The following is a 19,589-nucleotide window of genomic DNA, read 5'->3' on the forward strand; positions in this document are numbered from 1 at the left end:
CATTGGAATAGGCTGCCCAGGGAAGTGGTTGAGTCACCATCCCTGGAGGTATTCAAAAAGCATGTGGATGGGGTACTCCAGAACATGATTTAGTGGGTATGGATGATGGTTGGACTCGATCTTGAAGGTCTTTTCCAACCTAAATGATTCTATGATTCTATGATATAGCAAGGGGTGGTGGCCACACATTGTGGCTTGAGAGGTTCAGGCTGGACATCTGGGAAGTTTGGTCCATCGGGAGGGTGTCGCAGCCTCAAGAGTTGGGGGATGTCCATCCGTGGAGGGTGGCAAAGCTCAGTTACAAGGCCACAGCTGCCCTGCACTGGTACCGGTGTCAGTACTGCTTCAGGCAGGAGGTAGGACCCACCAAGGGCCCTTCCCATGGGCACTTTTGTGGTGTCCCCCCATGCAGACCCAGCAGACCTGCTAGTGGTTCCCACAGCGTGAGCAGGAGCAGCCACACCAGGCCAGCACTGCTGTTGACCACAGTTGGTGAGCTGGGTTATCCAACGCTGCAGCTCCCACCTGGCCCTGACAACTCTCTCTCCCTCTCTCGGCAGCTCTCCGAAGGGAAGATGATGGAGAGGAGGAAGAAGATTGCCTTGGAGCTTTCGGAGCTGGTGGTCTATTGCCGACCTGTGCCCTTCGATGAAGAGAGTGAGCATCTGCTGGTCTAGTGGCTGCCGCAGGCAGTCATCGTGGTGTCAGAGGCCCCACGGTGTGCCCTGAAGTGCTGCTTTGGCTAGATCTCAGCAGAGGGCAGATGTCCAAAGCAAGCTGGAACCAGTTTACATTAGAGCTCTGGAAATGTCCTTCTCCAAAGGGTGGAAGTTCCTTTCCCTATCCCTCTCTTGCTGGGATCTGTCACCATCCAGAGCAGCTGCTGAGGGAGTGGGGCTGGGGAGCATCATGCCCGATCACCAAGAGTGGTTTCGACGCTTTCAACCATTGGTGTTGGGCACCTGGCAAATGCCTGAGCAGGGCTACACAACCTGATGGTGACTGAGCCAAGGGAGGAGAGGATGGTGTTAGGAAGGGGCCTGGGGTGGTTGAAGCATCTAGAAAAGGAACGTGCTCCTGGCTTACACTGTGCTGTCTCCTCCCAGAGATCGGCACAGAGAGGGCCTGTTACCGAGATATGTCCTCCTTCCCCGAGACCAAGGCGGAAAAGTACGTCAACAAGATCAAAGGCAAGAAGTTCCTGCAGTACAACCGCCTGCAGCTCTCCCGCATCTACCCCAAGGGCCAGCGTCTCGACTCCTCCAACTACGACCCCCTGCCCATGTGGATCTGCGGCAGCCAGCTGGTAGCACTCAACTTCCAGACCCCAGGTGAGGGCAGCAGGCAGGGAAGGTGGGCAGGCTCCTGGGTACCCTGTGCCTCCTCCCAGCAACCTGCCTGCAGCCCTGCTAACCCGATCCTGGCAAACAGGGGGTCTAGGAGGGGGTCCGCAGTCTCCATGCCAGGTGCAGGGAGCAGGACCCCGTGTTCATGTCCACACACGTGGTTGCCACAGGGGGGATGTGCTAGATTGACCCTGGATGAGCCAGGAGGTTGTGAACGGAGAGGAAGGAGGGAGTTCCTCCAAGGTACCTGGCAGCAGGCAGAAAGGGCAGGGGACATACCAAATGGGACAGTGCAGCCCCAGCCCTGGGACACCGGCTGGTTGCAGGTTCTGAGTCAAGCTTGCTGCTCTGCTCACCTTCTCCCCCAGCTTCCATTGCTGCTCCTGCTGTGCAGTCCAGCCTTCCCCTTCCCCTGGCCCTTGCCAAACCCTGCTGTGAGCCTGTTCAGCTCACCAACCCACCAGAAAACTACCTGCCTCTTTTTTCCTGCTGGCTTTTTCATTCCTTTTGTGAATTCAAGCATCTCACAGGGCAGTTTGGCAAATGCTAGAGCCAGCACAAGGAAAGCTGAAAGGAGAGGGAGGAAAAGAAGGGGGTGACCCATGGAGCACTGGGTAGTTGGGCAGATCGTGCATGAGAAAGTCACCCCATGGCCCCAGCACGTGCACAGGCTGCAGTGAGGCCATGGCGCATGAGGCATTGCCAAGGGATGGGCCAGGTCCCCTTGCAAAGGGTTTCAGACGAGGCACCGATAACCCAGGTGATGTGGCTTGTGAAAAGGGCACAGGCTGTCCTCCCTCCATCTCCTGCCTGTGTTCTCCAGATAAGCCCATGCAGATGAACCAGGCCTTGTTCATGTCCAGCGGCCAGTGTGGGTACGTCTTGCAGCCAGCCAACATGCGAGATGACATCTTCGACCCCTTTGACAAGAGCACGCTGCGGGGGGTTGAGCCGCTCTCCATCTCCATTGAGGTCAGTACCTCATCCCAGTGTGGGGGCAGATCCACGCGGTTATACCGAGCTTGGGGTGATACAATGGTTTTCCCGGGTTCCTGGCCTCTGTCTGCAGCTGCTCCTCACCAAACCCCTCAGCCCCTGCCTAAGAGCTGTCCCGCAGCGCAGGCTTGGCGAGCGCTCGCAGAAGGGGGAGACCCACGGGTGCTGCTGAGGGAAGTGCCACCGACCTCCCTGGGTGCCTGGAGAGGAGTAGCGGAGCATCCGTGGATGCTCCCCCCGGGACCCCTCCCGCCCAGGGCCCAGTGCCGGCAGGTGGCATCCACGAGCCGCAGAGGTGGCATCCCTGTCTCCGGAGCTGGGCTGGGACTGCGCGGGCGCAGGATGGCTCCCAACGGGGTAACACAAGACCCGCGCCTCGTCCCCTCCTCGTCACTGGGTTGCTCCAGGCTCAACATTACTGACCTTGCTGTGTCCCCTTCCTTCGAGGTCCGAGCGGACTATTCAGCCCATTTCTGTGTTGCGCTGCTGGTGATGATAAGAGGATGGGGGGCTGCTGGTGGGGGGTACCGGAGGATGGACTGTGGACACCCGTTGAATCTTCTTCTTCCCGTGTGGCGGGACTGTGGCTGGACCGTTCCTGTGTCAGCTCACGGAGCTGCACAGCAGGGGCTCTGCAGGGGTATGGGACAGCTCGCCAAAGCTCCTGGAGGGATGGGAAGGCTGTGGTTGTGCCAAACCAGATGGCTCTTATGTTTGGACCAGTGGCTGTCCCACTAGCCTGTACAGGCATCCGTAGTGGTCTCGCAGCTGAGCAGTCGGCAGTTTCCTTTGCAAGTCCCTTCAGCTCAAGCAGACCTTGGGGAGGAGACAGCGGGAATCCTGCCTTTAGGTGCTCACAGGTTTCTGACAACATGCACAAACTGCAGCTCCTCTGAGGCCCCTTCTGTTTTGGAGTGATCCCACCTCAGAGAGTCGCTGCCCTGCTCAGGGAGGACGCCTCATCGTGTCCCATCTGCACCATCAACCGCATATCCACTGTCTCCCTAAAAATCCCTGTCTCTTTTCCAAACTCTTCCTGTATCTTGGGATGCAGCTGCAACCAGCAGGTGTCAAGAGTCACTGTGCTGTAGCCTGTCACCGTCTCCTTTAAGAGATGGGCTCAGCCTTTTGTCCTCTGGCAAAACTGCCCGATGTCCCCACCAAAGCCAGCTTTCACGGATGGAGAAGCCGTCTCAAGCCCAGCATGACTCAAAGCACATGATCCAGCGTTGGCAGCGCGTCCTTCCCCTGCAACAGCAGCGTGCCGACAGCACGCTGGAGTGACATATGGCCACTGGCAAGAGGAGGCTGAGATTTCTTTCTCCTGCAAGGAAGCAGGTTGTCATTTGAGTTGAGCACAGACTGTGCTTTGAAAAGGAGGCAGAGCAGCAGCAGAGAGCAGCTCCTTTTCGTCCTCAAGCCCAAAGAAGGAGGCCCGAGAAGTTTCGGCAAAGAAGGGGGTGTCCAGCATAGCTCTCCAGGCGGGGGAAGGTGGCTTGGCTTGGCAGCCCATCTCTAGCTTGGCAGGCTGGAGGAGGGATGCTGTGGTCCCAGCCCTGGCTGTGCAGGCGGCAGACAGGAACCTGGGGCAGTTCAGCTGCCTTTTTTTATGGCTTACAAGTCAAATTGGTGATTGGTAACACCATAGCAGCTTCCAGGGGTGGGAACTGTTTTTCTCCACAAGGCAGGCAGGGTTGGGCTGGCTGTCAGTGTTTCTTCTCTCTCCAATTAGCAGAGCCAGGGTGATTTATTTGGAAAGAAAATGTCGTAGTATGCAAACAAGGTTTTTCCTTTGCTCCTGTCTCTTACCAAGTCTCTCCTGCTTCTGCCCAGGTCCTGGGGGCCCGGCACCTTCCCAAAAATGGAAGAGGAATCGTTTGTCCTTTCGTGGAGGTGGAGGTGTCCGGGGCTGAGTATGACAACGCCAAGCAGAAAACCGAGATTGTGGGTGAGTGGGTTAGTGAAGGGAAGGGAGAAGGATGCGCCACCACTCCTGACCATGGCCTGAGCAGTGGGCACTGCAGCAAAGCCTGGCCCTGGAGTGGGGGCTGCCCCCACGCTGCCCCTGAGCTCAGCATCAGCCCTGGTGGGCAGCAGGGGGGCGCGGGGCTTGGCGGGGGGCTGCCCATTGACAGTGGTGTTTTGTGACTAGCGGACAATGGCCTGAACCCTCTCTGGACCCCGAAGCAGTTCCACTTTCAGGTCAGCAACCCTGACTTTGCCTTCCTCCGCTTCGTGGTGTACGAGGAGGACATGTTCAGCGATGAGAACTTCCTGGCTCAGGCCACCTTCCTGGTGAAAGGCTTGAAGACGGGTAAAGCACTCGGGGAAGCAGGGAGGGGGGGGGGTGTGTCATGGTGGTCTTCACCAGTTTGCTAATTGCATCCTTAAGCCAGGGAGACGCTGAGTTTCATGGGAGGACGCTGTCAGTCCCCAGGCTGGCTCAGTCCCTCCTGGTACAGGTCACATCATGCCAGTTCACATCCCCAACCAGGCAAAGGAAGCAAGCAGCACTTTACTAACATCCCTCAGGGCCAACTGCTGCTCGGGGGGACCTGGGGGGGTTGGAGAAGGCCCCCCTTGAGTTCTGTGCTGGGAGACTGACACGTCACTGGCTATGCTGCGAGTGACACCGGGGCTGTTTCTGCCATAGGTTTCCGAGCTGTACCCCTGAAGAACAACTACAGCGAGAACCTGGAGCTGGCTTCCCTGCTCGTCAAGATAGACATTTTCCCGAGCAAGGTGAGGCTGGGTCATGCACAAGAAGGTGACTGTGCTGCAGGGCTGAGGAGCACAGGCAGCGAACCCTGCCTGGTGCTGCCCGCTGTTCTGCTCTGCTCGCCTTCGCAGCGGCATGGCTCTGCACTGCTAGCAGGTCAGTGCAGCGAAGCTCAGCATTTGTGGCCTGGCCTGAGTGTGTGCAGGATGCTCAAGTTTTCAGCATTGCACTGGTGTGATACATGGAGGGCTGGCACGATGGGAAGCACCAGGCTCACCTCCTGCAGCGAGCCGGGGCCTTTCAGGCAGGGTCCTGCCTGGACTGCATTTGACTTGCCTGGATATCCCTTCGGCAAAAGCTGAAGGAGGCAGATTTGCTCCATCCCAGTTCCCATATGCGCTCCGGGGAAGTTATAGCTCAGTATCACAGAGCCTGGCTCATCCATGGTGGCATAAGCAGAAGGCAAGGCTCCTTCAGAGACAAACGTTTCTTTTATTTCTTCATTTAAAATGATGCTGGTGGGAGCCAGCGATGGTTGTTAAAGACACAGCAGCTGCGTGTTGCAAACGCTGAGACCCCATGAGCCCTGGACACCCTGCGTGGCAGCTCACAGGGCAGCCAGGGCCCTGCAAGGGGACTGCCTTTACTACAAGGCATACACTTTAAAATCCTAAGCTGTTTACTACTGTATTTTTTTTTTCTGATCCAAGCAGGAGAATGGTGAAATAAACCTCTTCAGTGCTTCAGCCCTACGGGAACGAGCAGGGGATGCTTCCAATCAGCTGCTGGCAAGCAGAGGCAGAGAGGGGTCCTTCGAGTCGCGGTACCAGCAGCCCTTCGAGGACTTTCGTGTGTCGCAGGAGCAGCTGGCTGACCACTTTGAGAGCCGGGAGCGAAGGTATGCCAGTGCTCTTTGAGCTCTTCCCAGCATGACACACGCCCCCCAGCATTTAGTCTCCTTGGTGGAGGCAGATAAATGCAGCCTCCCACTAACCCAGAGCAGATCTGCAGCCTTGTTCCCTGTGTGGAAGCCCTAAATTTCAGTATGAAAGTTGTGCCAGTTCTTGGGGGAGTCGCTGCTTTGGGGTCTATGGGAGTTGGGTGGGACAAGGAACTGCCACCCTGCAGCCGGTGGCACTTTTCCCCGGCATGGGAGATGTGCTAAGCCCCTGCTTTCCTCCCATGGGGCAGCTTTTGATACGGGTGCATTGCCCTTGACCATCCCTTGGTCAGCCTGAGCTGTGTCCCCTCTCTCTGTGCCCCCCTGCAGGGTACTGCGGAGGACCCGGGTCAACGGGGACAACCGGCTGTAGCCCATTCGGCGGGCGAAAGCACCTCCAGTGCTTGTGAATCTCACGGCACGCTGTGAACTGGTTTCTATGGAAACGGCACTGCTATGGCCTACTTTCAGGCAGCTTTTCCAGTTTCTCTGCTGAAGTGTGTTCCAGTGGAGAAATAAAAAAAAAAAATTGGAAAAAAAAAAAAAAAAAAAAAACCCTAACCAACCCCAAACACCCACCAACCTTCACCACCAAGCCCTTAACGAAGCACATCGGTGCGTACAGCCTGCCAGCCGCCGAGCTGAGAGACGAAACTGTCTATAATCGCAAGGAAAGAGACCTTAAAAACAAAACAAAACAAACACCAAACTCCAACCAGCCCTCTGCCGCTGCTGCTCTGCCCGTATTCCCGGAGATCCCGCTCCTGTGCAGCTGCCGGAGGCCCTCTGCAGCCGTCCTGTGCTGTACCTGTTCCCAGCGCACCGGGCAAGGGGGGACTTAAGCGACCAAGGCAGCACATATCTCTGTCCTGGCGGCATCGCATCTACCTACCTGTATAGCCACTGCCTATGGGTCCAGTAGTGAAACTCTACATTTACAAGGCCGCTCTAGCTTTAAATGACAATAAAAGTGTCAGTATTACATGCGTGGTGGCTCAGGTGTCTGGCGGTTTGCCCTCCTCCAGCGGTGTCTGGCTGGTGCTGGGTGGAGGAAACTGGCCTGCAGCCCTGCCTGGGGTGGGGGGACTGCACTGCTCCCTCCTTCCTCCTGGCTTTAGGGAGTTTGCAGCTGCTGGGGGGAAAAAAAACTAACCAGGTTTAATGTTGTTCACTCAAAAGGATAAAACAATGCTGACCCTGATGTTCTGAACCGGGCTGGGGACAAGCAGTTACTCGGGGCTGCAGAAGGGCTCTTAGGATGGAGGTATCTGGGCTCCGGCGCACTGCTGGGGCATTCACACATGGCCTTACCCCATGGGTAAGTTGTTGTGCTTTTAAAACAAACAGAAGGGCTGTGACTGAGCATTCCTCGCTCCCAGCCGAGCAGCTGGGGTGCAGGCCACAGCCATCCCCATGCATGGGGCAGCTCTCGCTGTTGCGCACTGGTAGGACCAGGCGTAAGGGCATCACCACGGGCTTCCCCTAACCCCAGTGCAATCACCAGTCGACTCACATTCGTCTTTTACGCTCTTTATTTAGGAACAACCAAAAATGTCTGGTTTCATTTCAACAAACTGTACAAGCAAGCTCTTCCCCTCGCCCACCCTCACATCCACATATACAAAAGGAAGGGAAACTTGCCGTTCACTTCTCAGAAGTGGCATTGTTGCTACAGGGAGTTCTTGCCCTCAGAATAAGAGCAGGTAAAGTCCATAGCAGGTACAAGCTACCCTAGCCCTAGTAATAGCCACAGCCCACAACCACAGGCAGCTTCACTTTTTTTCTCTTTAAAACCTTTACCAAAAGTAAAAACTATTTCCTGTCTCACACGATTGCCAAGGTGACCATCTAAAATTGTGGTCTTAAAAAAAACACAATAATAACCCCACTGGAACCCCCCACACCTCCCCGGTACAAAGACGGTTTACACAGCAGAGCCCTTGCTCTGCTCCCTAGCTGCAAGGCCACCCTTATGAAAGGTCCCGTTGCAGCTACAATTACATTTTCCTTTGGATAAATCCAAGCAAAAATTCCAGGTCATTCAGCACCAGCATGATTTCTAAAAAACAAAAAAAAAAAAAAAAAAAAAAAAAAGAGACCCCCATTAGGCTGACTTTGTGGTCTGCTGAGAAACAAAGTGATCAACACGCTGTTCCCAAAGTCTCTCTTTTAGTGCAATGTTAGTATGTGCAAGGGGAATCACAGCCACGTACCCATAACACCACCAGGAGCCAGATGGGGCAGAGAGAAAGTGCAATTTTAGCAAGAAGTTTTCTATGCCATGGATTCCTAGCCCAACCTTCACTAGCACCAGTAAGAAAGAGTCCTCCTAATACCACCCTCCATCAGTACAGGAAAAAAGTGGCTTTAACTGTGCCATCAAAATATGGCCAGCATCAGCCAACAGAGCACTCTTTACTGGAACAGGCAATAACAAGAAAACAAAACAAAAAAATAACATAAATCACTGCTTAGGTAACAGAGCTCCTTTGCTCTGCTTTAAAGTTTTGTAATGCCAATCCAGCATTCCTGGCAGGGACCACTGCCAGTAAAATATACAGCAGAAACTAAACTTGAAAGAAAGGGGAAAAAAAAAAAAAAAAGGTATAGCTTGCAAGTTTCTCATCCCCCCCTCCGTTTGTAGTGTTGCCTCATCTTACCCTGCTGCTTTTGTGATCAACTGAGAAACTACAACAGAGGTTACTGCAGTGAGCTGAATCACATCAGGCCACTGGTTGATTTGAAAAGAGCAAAGCCAAAATTATCTGGGCAACAGGAGAGAGAAGTTTATAAGCATTTTAAATACTATCATCAACTTGACAGGAAGGTGCAGTATCATGTTAACTTTCTAATTTGTGCCTAAGTGCTGAAAATCATTTTTCTCTTCTGATTCCCAGCGGCCCAGCTTCCAAACATCACCTTCTGATCAAGTTGCCTCTATAATGTCTTTAAGAGAGGGGCTGCAGGGAAAGCAGAATACAATACATCTACCCTTGACCAAAAATTGTTGCTTTTCATTTAAAACAACAACAAGACAAAACCCCCAAATGGAAAACCAGCCTTCTACATCCTCTTTTTCCTCCTGAACAGACAGAGGACACCTAGCAAAAATTAACCAAGCAGGTATCTTGCAGCTCCAGCTTCTGTGCAAGTGTCACCCAGGCAGCTTAAGGTTCTGCGTTCAGCTGTGGGCTGACTACAGGATTTCTCATCACAGCTACCACCAAGCTACTGCTTTTGCTGGTGGCTTCTGGTGGTGATCAATGCAAACCCCTGGCAGGGAGGGGACATGCAGCTGCACTAATACCTGCAGCTGGAGCCCTGTGGGCATACGCTGACCCCTGCATGCCATGCATTGAAGCAAGCACCTGTGTCCATTCCTCTCCCGTGGCTGTGGGCCTGATGTGCAGCAGTGCTCAGCTCTCAGGCAAGTCGAAATAGGAGCCTGCAAATCATGGTTTGTTTAGTGTTCTGCCAAAAAAATATGAAAAAATATGAAAAAAAGAATGATTTCCAGGATGCTAATTAAGGAGCTGAAAAAAAAGCTACCCAAATGAAACACAGAGCCACGTCTAGAAATCTCACAGCAGGGCCTGCTGATAATGAATAAAGTAACTCTGCTCCTTGCATGAGGAGGACCAGCAGCCCTTTACATGAGCAAGCCAGGTATGGCACAAATCAGGGTTTCGGGTTATTAAGCAACTGGATTGTGCCCTTAATCTAAGCAGCCTCAGAGACATAAGTAACAAGATTCACATGGATTAAAAATGATGGTTACTACTGTGCCTGTCAAGCCCAAGCTCATACACAGCGGATGGAGGTGAAGAATTTAATTCCCCTTCCTTACTGATGCTGGCTACACGACCTCTTATCTTACACCCCTCCTTTCAAGTCAAGATAAGTCATCTTTGATTAGATGATGATAAATATTCACACACTGTAGAACTGTGGTGACACTTCCTCTTAACACCAGAAGAGCTGCTGCTGGGACTGTCAAGCCACCTCTCAGTTTTTCCTTTCAGTTTCAGATGCAAACACATTTCTAATGTCCTGCACCAAAACCTGAGTCTATTTGGAGATGACACCTGCCTCTCCTCAGCTTCAAAAACGATACAATAGGGAAACAGAGGACCACAGAGCTAAACCCTCAAAAATCTTCAGCTTATATTTTCATGGAGATTTCAAGTCAACTAAAAAATGCAGATAACAAGGAATGTAAGAGTTAGAAAGGGAACTTGATTACTTTTTGGGGTTTTTTTTTTTGTCTCTAAATCTTACCCTCCCCAAGCAATGGGGCTTGCCAGCCCCATTGCCGCATCTGAGGGGAGTCTGCACGGAACCACTTTTTAAAATTCCTCTGACCCAAAAGAAAGAAAACTCCTGCTGTGCTTGTATGAATGCACGGAGACAAAGCTCAAAAACCTCAGCAGCTTCCAACCCTCAAGGCTGTTTTTTCTGTGTACACCGGGAAATTCTCCCTCCAGCTCACAAGACTTCTCTTTTCAATTTTTCTGGAAAACTGGCCGAATACAATCCAAGTGCAAAAAATTTCAGCTCGTGCATGGAAAAATGGTTCAAAGGGACCAGTTCATACCATAGTCCTTAAGCATTTCTGTAGATGGAGCGGGGATCACTCTTCCAATTAGCCATAGGCCTTTAAGTGTACACCAAAAATCCCACAGAAAATCACCTTGAATGGGCAAACTACACTTCCAACATATTTATATAGCAAGTAGTTAGTAAAAGTGTACATTTTTAATGTACATCTTAATGAAATAAAGAATCAATGGCATATCTGAACTGTATATATGTGTACTTAAATAAACCTGCATGTACATAGACACTAGAGAGTAAATTGACCTACCTGTATTTGTTCTCTGAAGGTAACACCGTACATACACTTATACTCTCGGGCTGCATGACTCCCAGATCTGTTACGTCCAGCTCTAGGACCACCCAGATTCTCCCATCACCTGTGACATTTTGGGGTGTGCAGGACTGCACCCGCGAGGGTGAACCACCGGGGCTCTGGCTGTCCTCGCAGTGCAGCCGCCCCTGCTCTCCCAGAGGAGAGCCACAGGGATGCTGCCCGGCTGAGCCGACACAAGCCCAAGGTGGGACGGCTGCCAGTTATGCCTCCAACCACGGCATGACCAGCAACAGTGCTTCTAAAAAGACATTTAGGGAGCCTGGTGTCACAGCAGGGTGCTTGGGGTCGACTCCACCCCTGCTTGCAGCATTTTGGGGAGGGTTCCTCTGACTGCTAAGAGATGGCTGCAGTGAGGGTGTCTGCATCTGAGCGCGTCGCCCCGGCTCTCTTTAGGGCGCAGGTCATCTCCTTCTGAAGCAGATGCTCAGGCTTGGCCGCAGGGGTTACACCATGTGCTAGGGGAGCTACGTGAGCTCAGGCGCAGGCACCCACCACGTAGGCACATACTGCCAGGCGAGAGGAAGCCCTCTCTCTTGCAAAGCACTGAGCAGACAAAATCCCTCCTAGTAGTTGAGCAAGGCAGCCTCTTAAAGAAGAGACAAAGAAAGAACTGGAAAAGCAAGGGCAATTAAAGGTAGAAATCAGACACCATCTTTGGAAGAGGTTCTGAAAGAGCTTTTTCGTTTTTAAACCAGATTTTTTTGTAAATCTCTGGATCTGATCCTTTGGGGCTTGCTACCCACCCTTCTAATAAATATCATTTACCACCAACAATAAAGTCTCCCACATTAAAAAGCTCTCACTAAATAAAAACCTTCTACTGAAAAAGCTTGGCTGAGTTAGCTTGGCAAAAATAAGGAGCTATGACTACTCTCCATAAATACATCAGCGGATAAACACCAAAAACTATTTAAGTTAAAGGACAATGTTGGCTCCAAAACAAACCAGGAATGAACCGGCCACGAATTAATTCAAACTAGAAATTTAAATAAAGTTTCTAACCATTCAAAGGCAGTGAAGTTCTGGAATAGCCTTCCAAGAGCAAAAGTGAAGGCAAGACATGGAACCAATTTTGAACTGGGATTTGATTAGTTTGTGACAGAATGGTCTGACACAGCATTTGGCTGGACTATTCAGCTCAAGAGTTTCCCTTCTAGACCTTGTTTTCTATTAGAAGAGAATATTAAAAAAATCTTTAAGTAGTTGCATCACACAGCAACCACCCAAGACAACATGGGCACATTAAAAATGTACAGGTACCGGGAAGCGGGAAGGTTAACTGCAAAATTTATTTTACTGTTGCGGCAGAACTATTGCAGATGGACTGGAAAGAAAAAAAAAAGGGGGGGGGGAGAAAAAGGGAAAAAAAGAAAAAAAAAAAGACTGGAGCAAACACTTGAAGTTACCAGCACTGCTGCAGGAGGATGTGTCATGTAGGGCTGCAAGAGGGAAACTTCCTGATTGCAGAAGAGCTGCTGCCTCGCTGATCCCTTGGAGACAACAATGACTTGAACCACTCACAGCAATGCTGCATATTCTCTGCGTTTGTTCTCTGAAGAACAGCTTGTTCTCTCTGAACAATGAAAAGGATTCCAGGTCAGTATGGAAAAATTATTATGTGCTAGTTCTCAGTGATTAAAGGGAGACTTGGAGATTTAATAGTCTGCTACAGTTGGTCTCCAGGAGCGCAGGGCAAAATATTCTAGCCAGCAAGGGACAAATGACACCAAACTCCATCTCCCGGGTTGTCTGTGTCTGGGAACCTGTTACTTACTGGAGAGTATGCAATGCTAAATCTAACCTAATCTGTAGGGATGAAAATCTCACTCAACTCCCACCGGACTTTAATGCAAGACTGGCAGTTTTCTTCTCAAATACCTTTCCTTTCCTAACACACACATACACACTTGCGTGCCCGCAAAGCCCTTCATTGCCAGGGCTTAAGGACCAGAAAGAGCGGAGAGGATATATGCAGCCATGCCAACCTTTAGAGAACAAACACCTTAACGGACAGATGAAAAAAAAAAAGAAAAAAGTACTGTGCCATGATAGTCCATATCTAAGCAATGACCTTGTTTACACAATGTCTGAGATTTGTTATGCTTGTATAGGCAGCTGTAGGCATCGGTATATGAATATGAAATCTGAAAGTCTGTCCACTGGAAAGCAAACAAGAGCATCCTATTTCCTGGGTGCGAGCTGAGCCTCCGCCTCCGCCAGCTCTCAGCCATCTCCTCGGCTGGGCCACTGAGAGCTCTGCACTAAGTAAGTGCCCAGTTTTTGCACGCGCGCTCTCTCATGTGCTGTGCTCAAAGGTCTCATTTATGGCAGTGCTTTATCACCATGTGCTGCTCCTGAGGTTTGCATCAGGCCGGCCCATGGGTTTTTAAAGACCAAAAATTTCTTCTCAAGGATAAGAGCAGATCCTCCAAGGCTGGTGGTTTGAGTTCAGTCTGTTTCTGAAAAAGAACACAGGCGTCAGAGATGCTCTGGCTTGCTGCAGGGGCCTGTAACCCAGGTGGGGTGCTGGGTGGGGAGGAAGGGGTGTGGGAGTGCCTCGGGATTGGCAAAATTGGGAGCCTTGGAGTCAGCTGTGGAGAAAGGCCAGCCTCATTCAGAGGGGCCAGGAAATCTAAAAATCCTCACAGGAGTGGAGCTGGGCTTTGGCCAGTAGCAGGGCTAAGGTGGGACGCAGCCCGCGGCAGTCTGAAGCTGTGCATCCTCACTGGGCACATTCTGCCTCTGTGCCACGAGGGGTGACGGGACCACCTCGCTCTGGGTGGCATAAAGCCCCGCTCAGAGGGTGCTAGCAGGGACACTGCCATTGCCCTGGCAGAGGCACAAAAGCTGGCCCACCACCCTTCCCCAAACTGTTCCCGCTGCAATGCCTCCCCAGCCCACTCCTGCAGCCGCAGCTGCTCCCCAACAAGGTGCACAGGGCAGCACACATCCAGACCTCTCAGCTGCAAGAAGGGCAGGGCCCCATTTAAACCCATGCTCCATCTCCTCTGCATTAGACAGGGCAAGCAAGCAATGAATTTTAGTGGATTTTTTAAAATTTTTTTTTGGTTTTGTTTTTTAAGGCCTGCAGCCATGGCAGAAGTGTGTGGGAGGCTCCAAAGCAAGGCAGCGGGGCTGGAGAAGATCCCAGCTGCCCAGCACGCCAGCAAGGGACTGCGTGCATGGAGCAGGCGAGGGGCTGTGCAGCCCGCGGCGGGACAGGGCAAGCGCTCGGCCATCCCCATCTGGTGGGAACCCAGCCAGGGAGGAAACAGCCCCCAGCTGCACTTCTGAAGAGCCCACGGAGGGCTTGGAAACCACCTCTCCTCTCCTCCACACACACGTGCACACACACGCACATGCCTTTCGGAAGTGAGTCCTGGAGGAGGGGTAGGGCCAGCAGCTGTAAACAACCCTCCATGTCCTCTCCCTCTCTGCAGCCTCCATCTTAAACACCGAAGCCTTGCCCCACACCAAAGACGGGTGCTGACATCTGGAGAGCTGGTGGTGGGAGAGGGAAGGGAGGAAGCTCTTGCCTGCGCAGGCAGGCACAGGTTACATCTGCTGCTTGAGGCCAGGGGGAGGCATGGAAGGAGCCTGTGGCATGGGGGACAGCAGCCAGGCCCCCTCCTTCCCAAATACCAGTCCCCTTCATAAATAAACCCAAGGGCCACCTTCCCCCCGGGGCAGATAAAGGGACCGGACACTCCTGCTGGTTTTACTTAGGCTTAAAGCAAAGCCAGGATTTGGCTTCAGAGCGGAGCCAGCATCCAGTGACCAAGGCAGGCAGGCATGGGCAGGCAGCAGCACTCACGGCATCTCACCGGACCCTCCTCATCCTCCTTCTTCCCTGGGGTTTCCTCACCGCTTCCTTGGATAAATCCCAATCAGCAGGAGCGGACACTAAACCCTTCCCTAAAGCCTCAGTTTCCCAAATGGGAAATGCTCAGTGCCCCACGCTCGCCCAAACCCTCCCGGGGAGCCAGCCCTGCCCGAGGCGGGGGTCTTACCGAGCCGCGTGGTGGGTGGCGGGCCGGGGGCATCGGGGGTCCCGGCACCGCCTTCCTGTCCACCCGGCTCCCACGACTCGCTGCTCTCCGACACCTCCGAGCCGGCTTCGCACGGCCCTTTCCGGCTTCCCGCCGTCTCGCCGGCGCAGGCCTCCTCGGGGACGGTCCCCCTGCTCTCCTCCTCCGCCTTCACCGCAAACCACACCTTGAGCTGCTGGGCGCTGAGGTGGGAGCGCTCGCAGAGGCCGGGCAGGTCCTCCTCCCGCAGCCCCTTGTGTTTCTCATAGTAGTCCTCCAGCACCTCCCGACCGGTGGGGCTGACCTCCACCAGCCCCGGGGGGAAAACCCCCCGCCTGTAGTTCTCATACCACTTCAGCTGCCCGTTCTTGTAGCCGTACCGGCTGTCCCCGAACCAGCGAATGACCTCGGCCCGCGGCAGACCCGTCTGGGAAACGATGGCGTCGTACTCCTGGTTCGTGGGCCGCTGGGTCTGCACAAACATTTGCTTCAGCAGATGCCGCTGCTGGGCCGTTTTTTTAAAGTTCAGTTTGGTTTTCGGAGGGGTGGGTGGCCGGCTGGAGCTGCCGTCCCCTTTCTCGTTTGTGCCGGCCCCTGGTAACTCGCTTTTGCCGTTGGACTCGGTCACTCGCAGGTTCTTCAGGTTGATTTTGATGGGACTCACTTTCCGCTCCATCGAGTTGGGGTTGCTGCCGGAGGCGTCGACTGAGCCGTTTTCGCTTGTGGCCCTCAGCTCATCCGAGGAGTCTTCCCCTTCCCCACCACCATTTTCCGCCTCCTCCTCCTCCTGCCGAGCTGCCTCCTCCACTTTCTTATTTTCCTCTGCCACCTTCTTCTTCCTCCTCTCCGAGAACCAGCTATCAATCTCCCTCCGCGTCATCTTCGTTTCCCCCCTCAGGCGGTTCACCTCTTCCTCCGCAGGAAGGGGATTTTGGGCAAAACTGCTCTCCAGGGCTTTCAGCTGCTCCGGCGCCCGCTCTTTGTACTTGGTCGGCGTGAAGTCGGGCGCCTGGTGCCATGACTGCCGCCGCGGTGGGTGGTGAGGGGCCGGCGCGGCCACCGCCGCCGCCGCGGGGCTCAGCTCGGCTCCTCTGGGCGAGACGTCGAGGGTTATTTCGGGCAGGGAATCGAGAGCGCTGTCTCCAGGGAAGACGGCCCGGCCACCTCTCACGTTCCTGTAGTGGTACCTCCTATCACTGAACCATTTTCGAATCTCCTTGGTGGAAAGGCCCGTGATTTTTGTCAGCCGCTCGACTTCGGCCTGGCCAGGGAACTGATTTCTGCAGAAGCTGCCTTTCAAGGCCGAGAGCTGCTCGTGGGACTTCTTGTTTTTGTAGACGTTGGGATCCAGGAAGGTCTGCGAGGAGATCGCCGGGCAGGCGGTGAGCAGCGACTGGCCGCTGTTGACCACCTTCACGCCCGATGTGTTGCTGGAGCTCACCGTGCTGTGCTGTGCTGCCGGCTGTGGCTTGGGGACAGAAGTCACCGCCAAGGTGAAGGAGGAGCTGGTGCCCTTCAACCCGTTTGCCATGATGGGCTGCGTGACCAGCAGCCCCCCCGTCCCCTCCGGCTGCCCCACCACGTGGCCCGGTAAAGTCGCCTGAATAAGATGGGGGACGCTCCCAGGATTCGCAACCAGAGGCGTGTTCAAAACTGTAATGGTGGGTTGCGGCACGGACTGAATAACGGTGTTGAACATCTTCTTCCTGGCGTCTTCGATCTCCTCTGGTGACCAGCTGATGCCTTGCTTCAACCTCTGGGCAGTGAACCAGATCTTCAGCTGCTCTTCTGGGTACTTCGTCACCACAGTCAAGTAGCACAGCTCAGCTTTGGTGGGGTAGGGGAACTTGTGGAAAGAGTTTTTCAGGAAGCTGTTGGAGTCCATGGCAGCGTTGTACGTTGGAATGCTGCTCAGAGGAATCATCACCTTGGGAAGAGACTTGGACGTAGGTAGCTGCTGATGCAACGGGGGTTGCTGCTGCAGTGACACAAGTTGTGCAACACCTGCCTGCAGAACAGGCATGTTTCCTATGATGGAGCCATTCACTATATGAGATGATTTTGTCGAACTTGCAGTGGGCTGACTGACCGACACGGACCCGTTTGGGAATGAATGCTCTCCATCTTTCACCTCTGACTCACCGCCCAGTTGACTGGACACATTCTCCTTCAGTGTGTGGATTTTTTTGGCCTCTGGTTTACCTTTCATTATCTTCATGATGGGGGTTTTAGTAATGATAATTTCAGACTGGCCATCCACCCCTTCTTCAGGGACCTCTCCCGGAAGGTCATGGCTGCTGGCGGCCTCACAGAGACTTTGCTCCACAGTTGTACGATTGTCCTGCTTAGCCACCCTCCAGATGAAGCTCGTTTCACCAGCGTGTGACTCTGCATTGTGGTGCGAGAGCCCTTCATGGCTATTTGCCAGAAAGTTGCACGCAACACATGCAAAGGCAGGGTCTTTGCTAAAGTCTAAGTGCTCAGAGTCCAAGTGCCCAAAGAAGTGATGAACATCTTGAGATACAAAGTCACAAGACTTGCAGATATAAGTGTCACTATCAGCAATACCACGGTGCCCATTAGACAAAGCTCCATTATTACTGTTACTGCCACCAGCATCGCTAGCTGCTGGCCCTTCCGCAGGAGCATCTTGTTGCGTTCCTTCACGATCATCTTCTACAGCGTCCAGTTCAGTCTCCTGAAGCACCAGTGTTTTTACTGGTATCATGCAGGGAGTTGTGGATTTTCTTTTGCTAGCCATCACTACAGTTGATCCAGATGATTATTTTTCTTTCATTTACATTAAATTCAAATTTAAAAAGCGCTATTGCAAGTGCTCTGTGGTCTAGATTCCAGCATATTCATGATGTCCAAAAGAGTTGTCAAATATTGACAAATGTTCATATTTGCCACTGAACCTGAGGACAAGGGAGAGGGAGGAGGGGTTAGTTCTCTTGGCATTAGACAAAGCACAACTGTCCTGGTATTTAGCTGTTTCACTCGATAAATCATTTTCAGCCTCTTTTGCTGGAAAAATTTAACCTGACCTTGGATTTACTGTATTTTCACACATACAACCTGTGAATTACTTGTTCAAAAACAAACACACAAACGTGCCTCTTTTACAGCCCACATCAAATTCTCATTTGAGGAGGAAAACCACTGAAATTTCCCCTCACCCTGCCCTGCCAAGACCCGTCACCGGTGTTTCAGCAGGGAGAGCAGTGCCTGGGCTCCCTGCGCACCCAGGCTCCCGGCTCAGCAGCATCCAGGAGGCAATATCAAGCATGGTCACCCTGGGAAAACCACCTGCTTTCCAGCAGAAAAACCTGAGAAAAATCAACGCGTTCCCCACAGAATGTTTTGATTTCTTCAAAATTGGCATTTTCCAACCATCCTGTCAGGAAGCTTCTCACCAGCTCAAAGCACCATGTCTGTGCCAAGGGCCTCTGCCTGCAGAGACACCTGGAGCTCTGCTGCAGGGAGCAAGGAGGCTGCAGCCAGGTCTATATATTTTAGCCCTCCTTGCAGAGCAAGCCTGCAAAGCATTTGTGAGATTGCCTCCCCACCCCATGCACACTTTGATGCTGTTTTAACAGCATCTGTTGAGTCTTCAGCTGGAGCTGCAAGAGAAGGTAAGGCCCCAAAACTCAAAGGCAGCATCACACACATGTTCCTGGCTCCCAGCCTTCCCCTCCCACCACCTTTGCAGCTTTTGGCATTCACACAACTCAGTGTACTGGGCATACTTCCTAAGAAAGTGCAATTTCTCTGCAACACAAGCCCATTTTTCTGGGCTTGGGGTGACCAGAGATCTGTCACATGAAAAAAATTCCTTTTTTTTTTGCTCCCCCCTTTTCTTTCTTTTTCCTTTTTTTTTTTTTTTTTCTTTTTCTGAAGCTAAAGCAGTTCCTGATCTACTCCAGCCTGTTGAAGGCCACAGCATTAGCCACAACCTTATTCCTGGCCTGATGTAGCTTTGCCATCTGCACGGCGGATGCTCCTTGCCTGAGATCACAACCGGAGTGCAGTAAAGCTGTCTGCTATAGCTGGCACCAGGAGTCACTTGCCTTGTGACGGTCCCGATGACAGGGAAGGCAGCACATCTGAGGGAGCAACATCTCTGCCTTCACCCCTCTGTCAACCTTTTATACAGAAACTCTGCTTTTTTTCTTTTAAACACAGGGATAAAATGGTATTTTTCCAGATTGCAAGGTCACTTGGAAGCATATGGATGCACTGATTCATATTACAAAGACTCTGTGCCAGATCTTCCTCGGATTTACAGTAACAGCAATGGAGCTTTATAAAAACACTCATAAAAACTTGAACTAAAAAAAAAAAAAAAAAAAAAAACCAACTTACCATCCTACCAGATGACTCACAGAGGTAACTCCTATCAGCTACAGCAGTTGTGCACCAGTAGCTTTCTCATATCAGATATTCTGAGCTGATCTCATGCACCGAGAAATGCAGATCGGGCAAATGACTTTGTGGTGCTTATGCAATACCTCCTCTGCTTATTTTTGTCAGTAGCTTTTAGAACAGAGGAGTGTGAAAGGTCCTAATGCAAAAGATCAAATGGAGGAAGTACAATTTGACTTCCCTAACTTCATTAGAAAATTTAAAA

The 19,589-nt window shown here is 52.3% G+C and overlaps 2 protein-coding genes across 2 annotated transcripts in view; one reads left to right on the plus strand and one right to left on the minus strand.

Moving 5' to 3' along the window:
* Positions 1-6,568, plus strand: part of PLCG1 (phospholipase C, gamma 1) — a 49,742-nt gene extending 43,174 nt beyond the window's left edge. The window contains exons 25-32 of the mRNA XM_010584101.1: positions 561-657; positions 1,107-1,331; positions 2,170-2,318; positions 4,176-4,290; positions 4,495-4,656; positions 4,996-5,084; positions 5,775-5,959; positions 6,332-6,568. Coding sequence (XP_010582403.1) covers positions 561-657; positions 1,107-1,331; positions 2,170-2,318; positions 4,176-4,290; positions 4,495-4,656; positions 4,996-5,084; positions 5,775-5,959; positions 6,332-6,374 — 1,065 coding nt within the window. The 3' untranslated portion in view covers positions 6,375-6,568. The remainder of the gene's footprint in view (positions 1-560; positions 658-1,106; positions 1,332-2,169; positions 2,319-4,175; positions 4,291-4,494; positions 4,657-4,995; positions 5,085-5,774; positions 5,960-6,331) is intronic.
* Positions 6,569-13,379: 6,811 nt separating this feature from the next.
* ZHX3 (zinc fingers and homeoboxes 3) lies at positions 13,380-17,720 on the minus strand. The gene is made up of 2 exons (XM_010584103.1): positions 14,942-17,720; positions 13,380-13,390 (listed from the first exon to the last, which is right to left on the minus strand). Exons 1-2 carry the CDS (start codon positions 17,718-17,720, stop codon positions 13,380-13,382), a joined length of 2,790 nt encoding a protein of 929 aa, XP_010582405.1.
* Between the last annotated feature and the right edge of the window lie 1,869 nt (positions 17,721-19,589).

This window comes from Haliaeetus leucocephalus, unplaced genomic scaffold (assembly GCF_000737465.1).
Source record: "Haliaeetus leucocephalus isolate CR32 unplaced genomic scaffold, Haliaeetus_leucocephalus-4.0 Scaffold933, whole genome shotgun sequence".
Classification (NCBI taxonomy): domain Eukaryota; kingdom Metazoa; phylum Chordata; class Aves; order Accipitriformes; family Accipitridae; genus Haliaeetus; species Haliaeetus leucocephalus.